The 10,463-nt window shown below is 36.0% G+C and overlaps 1 protein-coding gene across 1 annotated transcript; it reads left to right on the plus strand.

Annotated features, from left to right (window-relative positions):
• The first annotated feature begins 293 nt into the window (after window positions 1-293).
• LOC124771320 (inverted formin-2-like) lies at window positions 294-4,303 on the plus strand. Its single transcript, XM_047249324.1, has 14 exons — window positions 294-311; window positions 375-577; window positions 713-743; window positions 788-908; window positions 1,034-1,149; window positions 1,393-1,552; window positions 1,726-1,889; window positions 2,031-2,110; window positions 2,272-2,867; window positions 3,095-3,408; window positions 3,536-3,652; window positions 3,747-3,887; window positions 3,978-4,156; window positions 4,261-4,303. The coding sequence occupies exons 1-14, from the start codon at window positions 294-296 to the stop codon at window positions 4,301-4,303; spliced, it is 2,283 nt and encodes a 760-aa protein (XP_047105280.1).
• The last annotated feature ends 6,160 nt before the right edge of the window (window positions 4,304-10,463 follow it).

Below are 10,463 nucleotides of genomic sequence, written 5' to 3' on the forward strand. Positions count from 1 at the left end.
ACGCAAATCGCTGACCTGGTGTCCGATACAAAAACTTTCAACAGCCCATTGAACCATATGACATTATTTTCTATATGCAAGATACGTTTTCAAAACTTGTTACCTTCTATTAATGTCTTGTCCTTATTAACAATTATGTAGCTACCAAAAACATGACAGAATACGTTTTGGGTGTTCAAATACTTGTGGCCACCCATTTCTAAGTAACAGCATAACTATGTTTAACAACATAAGTGTAGCCTCACAACACTATAACATGTCATCAATGACAAAGTTTCCTACTTAACAGCCAGATGTGTGTGGCAACTGTGGTGTGATTCAAACAGTCAAATGCTTTATATAGGTCCATGAAAATCCTCTAAGTCTTCTTTTAGCTGTTACTAAACTCAGAGTACGTTCGACTAAAGAAATCTGTTGGAACCATTATTATTGACCTCCCTTCTCTGAAACCATGCTGGGACAGGTGTAGTATTTTAAATTTAGTTATAAAACTTGCAGTTCTACTTTTTGCCATCATTCACATACTTTTACAAAAGCAGATCAATAACACTGCCTTGCAGTTTCCCAATTTACTTCTGTACCGTTTCTTAAATAGTGGATTTGCTTTATTCACTTCCACTTTATTCATTTATTAGGTGATACATAACACTGTCTACGGCAGAAGAATGTTTGATTTTTAGTTGCCTTATTATGTTTCAAATTTTTTTATCAGAACTGGGTTGGATGCAGTAGCTGCTGGCCAAGTATATGTATGCAGTATTTGTATCTGAGTGGTAATACTATGTAGAAACCAAATATCAATATTCTGCTCAGTTCACACAATTATATTATCACAACCGATTCTGTTTCTGTCAAAATAGCTCTTAACAACAAACCCCTTTATGCAAAATATATCTTGCTACACCCACGTAGTTTGCAACATTTATTGCAATTGCTTGAGTGCAATTAAACTAATTGTCCAGTGATTATCACAAACCATTGTACTATTTGATCTGAAAAATGACTTCAATATGATTTCCTTCCTCTGTTGCAGCACTAGAATCTCAGAACATCATGGTTAAAATGCAAGTTATTGAACTTCTCTGTGCTGTGTGCGCATATTCTTCAAAAGGACATCAAATGGCTCTTCATGCTCTACAGCACTTCAAGGTAAATATCTTGTTCTTCCATTTAGACACTCAGTAATCATGAGGTTAGAAAGCAAACCTGCCTTAAGTCAGTCAGTTGGTCAACATGATGTCGCTAAGAAGTACATAGGTTTAAACTAACTGCAATTCCATTATTTTATGAGTTCCCTGCTAAAAGAACAAATTATCAAGGCACGATATTTTCTAACTGCATATGACAAGTGATGATTCATGATCAATGCAAATATTTTCCTTCTGTGCACAGGTTACTTGTGATCAGAAGCATGGGTTTGACATAATAGTGAGTGAACTTCGTAACACAAAAAATGTTGAATATCAGACAAGGCTGCTTTCTTTCATCAACTGCCTAACACTGGGCTGCCACAATGTCCACAAGCGTGTGCAGATCAGGAATGAATTGCTTGGTGAGTAATTATTTATTCGTATTTCTCGCTGCCTTTGCTGTACAGTGAATGTGTGGCTTAAAAAATCTGTAAAGAATTACCAATAAAAATTCATAGTATTATTACCCTGTTTGTTATCTCAAAACAGAAAAATGTTACATCTGAAACACATACAATATGTTGCATATTCCTAGGTCGTGGGCTTGGACCAATCCTGAGTTCACTAAGTGCAACTGATGATAAGGAGCTACAGATGCAAGTTTCAGCATTCAGTGATTACCAACACAGAGATGAGATGGAATTAGAATCAACGAAACATCTAACTCATCATCAGTTGTTTGAAACAATATTCGAAAAGGTATGCATTATTGTCCTTATTGCTACTGATAAACAGAAATACTTGTGGTTAGTGTGTATAACTTGCATTAGTAAAAGTACCCATGTGTATTGTGCCACAAAGAGAACAGTAATTAATTAATTTTTTTGTGTCTGTTAACAGATAGCAGATACACCACATGCTATCAGGTTCCACTCCATGCTACAAAAGCTTGCACAGCTAGATCCAACAAATCCAAATGTGTAAGTTATCAGAGCTTAAATTAAAATGGAAATACTTGGCATAATGTTTACCTTATGATAAGTATAACTATGCATGCAATGTCTGTAACCCACTGATGTGTGCATATATTATACTACTAGACCTTTCAAGTAAAATAAAGGCAAATTTTATATGATTTCAGGGACAGTGTGTGGGAAGCACTTGACTCTCTTTCATTTGAAGCTATAAAACCTGGGTTTTCTATCCACAAAAAGCCAGCACGCACTCAAAAATATCATGAAAGAAGAGCTGACAGTATTATCAAAACACATTCTTTTTATATCCTTAATACAAGCACAGTGTCTACGCAGACCGAGGTGGAATATACCAGAGAAGTAAAGCAACTTTGTGATAATGAGAAACAGCATCAGTTGTCACCACCAGAAGCAAAACTGTCATTCCCAGCACCACCTCCTCTTCCTCCTCCTCCACCTTGTCTGCCACTGCCACTTATTACCGTGGTGTCATCAGCTATTCCATCAGCTTCAGGGGTGCTATCACCTTCATCACTTGCAGGTTACAGTTCTCAACAACAAAATTATGTACCTCCACCTCCTCCAATTCCCAATAGTGACAGCTTTGAAACACTGATGTTACATAGGAGACATTCACTTCCAGCACATTTACCAGATTCTGCAAGTTTGTGGACACCAGTAAAGGACAAGTCTAACACACTACCACTGCCCAAGCGGAAGATGAAAACCCTAAGCTGGACAAAGATTCCAGTCTCTATGATAGGTAAGAAAAATGATGATTTACTCACTTCATGGTACTATTAAGTTCATTACAGTTGTAATAAATACAGAAGATATAAACAAATTTTAGATTTGTTCCATAAAATGTGTAGTAATAACCACACTGACAGCAATATGTGTGGTGATTTTATTCATCTTCTGTAGGTAAACACAGATTTTTGATTGTTTACTGCTGGCAAACAGTTCTAACAGAATTCTAATTCTTTGCAGGTGAATCAGTATGGACTGAAATGCAGAGCGAAGCAAAGAGTCTTAGAGTTGATTTCAAGCAAATGGAAGAACTGTTCTGTCAGAAAACTGCTACTGTGCAACATCGAAAGTCTTCTCCAGTAACACTTCCAGCACCAATAACTCCCAAGATCACTTTACTGGAAACCAAGAGAGATCTGGCAGTAAACATTTATCTAAAACAGTTCAAATTGGGAGGGAAAGCAGTCATAGAAGTTATAAAGAACCTTAAAGGAGGTGATATAGGTCCTGAGAAACTGAAAGCTCTCTTGCCACTACTTCCCACAGAAAAAGAGGTAGGCCTAATGTATGACAGTTTTAATTTTAGATCATAGTAATTAACACAATTAAAACACAATACATACTATTCCACGGAGCTCAAAAATTAAACATTAACTGAGAGAGTTGTCTTATCTGTTACAGCTGACTTCAGTCAGATGCTATTCTGGAGATCTGGATCGTTTAGGAGAGGCAGAGAAATTTTATCTTCAGCTATCAGAAGTACCTTCCTTTGTCCTCAGGATTAGGGCAATGTTGCTTGTAAGTAGAAAGTCATGTCTCCATTATCAACATCATATTGCCAAAATAATAATAATATATCCTGACTCATTTCTGTGCATCAATTAATTTGCAGAAAGAAGAGTTTCCTTTAAGAACATATGAACTGAGAGAACAACTAAATGCCGTTGCAGATGCATGCAATAAGCTGAAGGCTAATAAACGTTTGAAAGAATTTCTAGCACTAGTACTTCAACTTGGAAACTTCATAAATGCTGTAAGTATTCCTAACATGAAGCTTTTGTGAGAAGTAAATTGATAAGTTAAAAAAGGAAAAAAAATGTAAGGTACTGTGTGTTTGTTCCAGGGAAGCTATGCGGGCAATGCAGCAGGCTTTACACTCAGCACACTACCAAAGCTCCTAGAAATAAAAGCAAACAAACCAAGGCTGACATTCTTGCACTATGTGGTAGAAGTTGCAGAAGCTAACAATAAGGAAATATTACAATTCACAGAAGATATGAGTAACATGAAAGAAATGGCAAGGTAAGAGTCCATTACAGTCATAACGTTAAAATTGGCAATGCTTGGGGCTCTCTAATTATTAGTAGAGAATCTACTTATAAGAATTTCATTCTGTTTGATTCTAGTACAAATAAGAGCATAAGTTATTTAAGTGTGCTTATGCCTTAATATCTGCTCTGTGTGTGTTTATTTTTTTATCATATTGACACTAGAGTCTTGTAATATTCAATATACTTGAAACCTTGTTCATCTTCTCCATACCTTTACTACAATATCCATTGAATTTTTCACCTAAATAATACAAATTTTGACAGACAGAATTTTCATCCTTGCTCTTGCAATTTATCTGTTTGTTTCTCAAAGGTTACATATCTGCCACCTGTCGTCCCCCTAACCACTCTTATATTTATAAATATTAGCAAAGAGTTGAAAAGGGCCCACTTTTATTGGTCCAATTTTTACATTTGTTTTCTGAATTGGAAATAAATTTGTAATTAAGTATCTCATTTGTACAACATTTCACTTTTTCAAAGGATATTGTTATAAACTAAAAAGTAAAGTAAAGGTATATGGCATAAATGGCTGGGAGACCCTGAAGGGCAGGTATCTTTCCTTCACAAAGTATGAGAGCCGTGTGCATAAGCCTGTTTGTTAAGTGTAGGCGGCTGTAGAATTTATCTGCTGAGCCCGGGAAGTGAATCTCAAGTAAAATGTCTCCTGTGTACAGGAATATACAGGGTGATTACAGTTAAAGTTAAACTTTCAAACCACCGTAGAAATAAACACCACTGGTTGGAATGACGTCAAATTGCAACATAATGTTATTGGAGAATGGGGAAAATGTAAGGCAGAAGAAAAATAAATAGTTGCAAAATGTAGCAATAGGTGGCGCTGTAAGCATCATATATTTAATAGTGGTTGGCTACAAATGACAAATTAATCATACAACAATGCCTAAGGTATATGTTTGTCATTAAACAAACTGTACTACTCAGTGTGTATGGGTGTACAGGTGTGATACTGATAGTTACGTAAGCCCATCCACCACAGTAAGATTATATCACATCGGACGGGAGAAATCAGCATAAAAAGCACTTTTTTCTTCTGCCCTATGTTTTGCCCCTTCTCTGAATCTATTCCGTTGCATTTTGATGTCATGCTGACAAGTGGTGCTATTTCTACAACACCCTGAAAGTCTACCTTTAATTATAATCACCCTGTACATATTGGGTGGACAAGAACACATTGTTGGATATAATAGAGGGAAACATTCCACATGGGAAAATATATCTAAAAACAAAGATGATGTGACTTACCAAACGAAAGCACTGGCAGGTCGATAGACACACAAACATACACACAAAATTCAAGCTTTCGCAACCAACGGTTGCTTCATCAGGAAAGAGGGACGGAGAGGGAAAGACGAAAGGATGTGGGTTTTAAGGGAGAGGGTAAGGAGTCACTCCAATCCTGGGAGCGGAAAGACTTACCTTAGGGGGAAAAAAGGACAGTGTGCGAGTGTATACCTGTCCTTTTTTCCCCTTAAGGTAAGTCTTTCCACTCCCGGGATTGGAATGACTCCTTACCCTCTCCCTTAAAACCAACATCCTTTCGTCTTTCCTGATGAAGCAACCGTTGGTTGCGAAAGCTTGAATTTTGTGTGTATGTTTGTGTTTGTTTGTGTGTCTATCGACCTGCCAGCACTTTCATTTGGTAAGTCACATCATCTTTGTTTTTAGATATATAGAACACATTGTTGACAACATATGGGAGTTTGGGTCAGATAGCCAAATAGCAAAGCGACCACTCGCGATAAGCAGGAGATCTGGATTCAAGTTCATGTGCAGCACAAATTTTCATTGTTGTCATTCCCCTCCACAGCTGATAGTTTTCCATATTCAGAACTGCAAATACATTCCTTGTATTTCATAATGGCTGTAGTTGTTGCTGTGTCAGTTCCTTCTGACATATACATGTGGCTGAAGGAATATAGCATCATAATTCAGAATAACACAGGCATTGCAATATCATATTTATCCCCTGACACTTTGCAAGAAACTTTCAAGTAAAATGTATCCCCTATACGGGATAGACATAGTGGATGTACAAGTACATGTTGTAGACAAATTGTTGACGAAAAATGCATGTTTGGGCCTGGCCATGTGCTATCAGTTTCCATTTGTTTCTACTTGAGAATAATACACACCATTTGAAAACATCTTTAGCATTCAAGAATATTTGTAGAAACTCTAGAAAATCAAAGGACAATTTTCATGTTTTTTATTTTTTTATTTCTAAAATTACATTGATATGAAATATCAAGATGTTCTAGTGACCCCCATAATGTGAAGATGACTACTTCAAACACTCTTATCTCCGCGACAGCAACTGGTACCACTGCATACTGAATATATAATGACTGTAATGTGGAATAGGTGAACTTGCATCAAGAGTGCTCGTTACTACATAATGCCATATTAACAAAAAGGTTGTGTTTATAAAACAAATAACAAAATAATTACTTCCAAACAGAATGTCTGAATGAAAGATGGTTTACGATGTTTCAGGATATCAGTGGAGCTGCTCCAGGAAGAAGTGATGAAACTTATTAGTGATGTCAAACATGTTGCATCACAGCTGAAGGAAGATACAAGTGGAATCAGGGTGCAGTTCAAAGGTAATGAACACAACTTCCGGCACTGTTAATTTAAATAACCTTGTTGCATAAACAAGTACTTCTTCATCCCATAGTCTCCGATCATGATATAAAATAGATCTACAAATTATTCTCACTTTAGAATTTGTGCTTGCTATTGTTAAAATCTGTTTTGCTCTTCTTTCCACAGATTTCTTTAAGGCTGCTTTGAAATGCAGTAATGAAATTCAGCAGGCTATGAATAAGGTGAAGGCTTGTAGTCATGCTTTAGCCAAACATTTCTGTGAAGACCCTAAGAAATTCAAGCCAGAAGAATGTTTCCATTTGTTTGCTGAGTTTTTTACCATAATTCAGAGAGTTCGACTGGTGAGTTTCTGAGATTAATTTTGACACTTTCCTTTATATTATCATTGCCATTTCTGTTACACTTTCAGTCTATAAAATAGTGATATTTGTAGCCATCAGAAGCTGGAACACTGCTGGCAAGTAACAATAAACTTCAGCAGCCATGGTGCAATTGTTGATCATTTAAGGTATTAGGAAATAGACATGGAATATTGAAAATGCCATTCCAAAGGCCAACTGCATAATAATGTCTTTCTGCTCTGATATTCTCAGACATCATCAGTCAGTTTTACTAACACAGTTAATTTTGTTCAACAGATGCAATTTATTGTTTTAAGTAAGAAGTAAAACAATGCTTACTCATTTAAATTTGTATCTGACTAACATTACTTTGTACTGAAAATGCAAATTTTGCAACAGGAAAATGAAGAGAAAAGGAAATCAGAACAACAGCAAATTCAAGACCAGATGGAAACAAACAAACTAACTGCAAACGGAGGTAGAGGCAGAAAAAAGTTTTTACCACATCGACAATATACTGCAGCTAAACAGATTTTAAGGGATATTTGCAGTAAAAATTTCAAATTACGTCGAACTGAAGCTCAGTACTGAAAATGTAGTGCTATGAAGTGGAAATTTGTACTGAATCATTGTGAAATATGACGTGTGAATTAATCTCATAAGTATGTAACTGACTTGTTCCTTCATACCTAGGACATGACACATTTAATGTCACGGCTCAGTATCTCTTTATTGTCAGTGGTGCTTAGTCTACTATTTCAATGTGTTTTGCAAACTTGACTTGTCCATATATGTAAATGGCTTTATAAATAAATTTTTTTATAATTAAATGATAGAATCAATGTTCATCTATTTCTTTTAGGGTGATTTTCAAAGAAATCCATCACATCCTTTCTTTCCCAGCATTGTGCACAACTCTCATGCACACCATTAATGCAAGCCTATCAAAAGTAGCGAACTATAAAAGATAGATAAATACATCAGCTACTGAGTCACATTTAATTATTTGGAATTTACAGATGGGTGCATATAAAGCAAAAGCTTCAACTTTAAACTATTAATGCCATTAACAATGATGGAGTCCACACAATCAGAAAAATTTTGAGCACAAATAATTCAGGTTTAATGAATATGTCACTATCAAACAACTAACAGGTCTTCGTAGTCACTTTATGGAAACCCTCAGTAAAGAAGGAAAGATGTCAACAAATGAAAAGAAAACCATTGTTATGCAATACTTATTCTATGGCATAAACATAGTGATAGTTTGTAATTCTCTTTTAGCTTTAACATTGGTAGTGTCATCAAAACTTAATATGTAATATGATATCCTTTTGGTTATACACGTTCCTCAAAATATGATGCCAGTTGATTAGTTGTTAGATACCACATTTTCTTAGAGGAAAGTGAAAAATCTTCAGGGATGCTATTAGGGACAACCTTAAAAACATTACAAATATCATTTGGCAAATCCATAGAGTAACTGGAAATTCACTGTCCAAATCTTTACACCAGTGGTGGATGTATCCTTGGTTTTTAACAGCCACATTGTTGACACATTCAGAACTTGTATGGTTGTAAACCACAAACGTGATGATTGGTCATAAGCCGTAGCACACATACACTGATGGTTTTATGCTCTTGGAAGTAGGTCCAACTTATGTATTAGATATCTTATTACTAAGTTACGTTCAATGAAACATTAAGATATTCAATTGTATTTACAGCCATCAATGCTATTGTTAATCACGCTTTCGCTATGTAGTTTTTATTTCAAAAATCATGTACAGTCACAGCCCCTGCAGTGTTGTGCTCTGATTGTCACACTGATAATGTGCAGCACGAAAATGGTTGAGGCAGCTTTCTATTTCGTAGTGAAACACGCGGGTGGAACATAGTTAGAAAGTGCCGAGAAATAGGCTGTTCTTCATGTTTTTCATTAATTTACAGAGACAATCAGCTTTGAAGTTTTGCCAGAGTCGGTCGGTAGCGGGAATGGCGTTCTTCGTGCATCGGTCCAAATCTCCCTGGTATCAATTTTTTTTCTCGGTCAGTTTGAGATACCTACATCTCATAATTATAGAAGTCTCTATTTTTATGAATTATGCACGTCTTCTGGTTTCTAATTACATTCTGGATGTGAAATTCCTGTTTCCATTTCTAATACAAATTCTTAAATATCGATGTTTTGTGAAAGACTATTAATAAAAAGTTGCTTTAATTAAGAAAACATAACAATTTAATTTTCAAGGCGAAAATGAGAAACCAAATCATCTTTATTTGAACTATGTCCATCGTTTTATACCACAGAGGCAAATAAGTGTCATAGAAACATGAAAAACAATCATTTTCACAGCATCGAGCACATTATACCGGGTGATCAAAAAGTCAGTATAAATTTGAAAACTTATTAAACCATGGAATAATGTAGAGAGAGAGGTAAAAACTGACACACATGCTTGGAATGACATGGGGTTTTACTAGAACCAAAAAAAATACCCCATATTGCTAGATACGTGAAAGATCTCTTGCGCGCGTCGTTTGGTGATGATCATGTGCTCAGCCGCCACTTTCATCATGCTTGGTCCCCAGACCTCAGTCTGTGCGATTATTGGCTTTGGGCTTACCTGAAGTCGCAAGTGTATCGTGATCGACCAACATCTCTAGGGATGCTGATTGACAACATCCGAAGCCAATGTCTTACTATAACTCCGGACATGCTTTACAGTGCTGTTCATAACATTATTCCTTGACTACAGCTATTGTTGAGGAATGATGGTGAACATACTGAGTATTTCCTGTAAAGAACATCATCTTCTCTTTATCTTACTTTATTATGCTAATTAATGCTATTCTGATCAGATGAAGCGCCATCTGTCGGACATTTTTTGAACATTTGTATATTTTTGGTTCTAATAAAACCACATGTCATTCCAAGCATGTGTGTCAATTTGTACCACTCAATCTACATTATTCTGTGATTTATTCAGTTTTCAAATTTATACTTACTTTTTGATCAGCCAGTACAAATGCTGCATTTTTACATTTGCTACTGTACCATTACAATATGAACCCAACAGAACTGATCTGGAGCCAAGCTGTGGGATTTGGCCCAAGAAGTAAGAAAACTGTTAAGCTGCCAGCCATACTGGAACTAACACACACAGCTTTTTCACACTAACTGATGAGTGCTGGTGGGATATAGAACAGCTCGTCATAAAAATAGAGAAAATGCTGCACCTAATTGGCTTCGTGGATTATGTTGTTGATAGGCTCGTTATTAATGTAGCAGGTAATACTTCCAGA

Source organism: Schistocerca piceifrons, chromosome 1, assembly GCF_021461385.2.
Source record: "Schistocerca piceifrons isolate TAMUIC-IGC-003096 chromosome 1, iqSchPice1.1, whole genome shotgun sequence".
Taxonomy (NCBI): Eukaryota; Metazoa; Arthropoda; class Insecta; order Orthoptera; family Acrididae; genus Schistocerca; species Schistocerca piceifrons.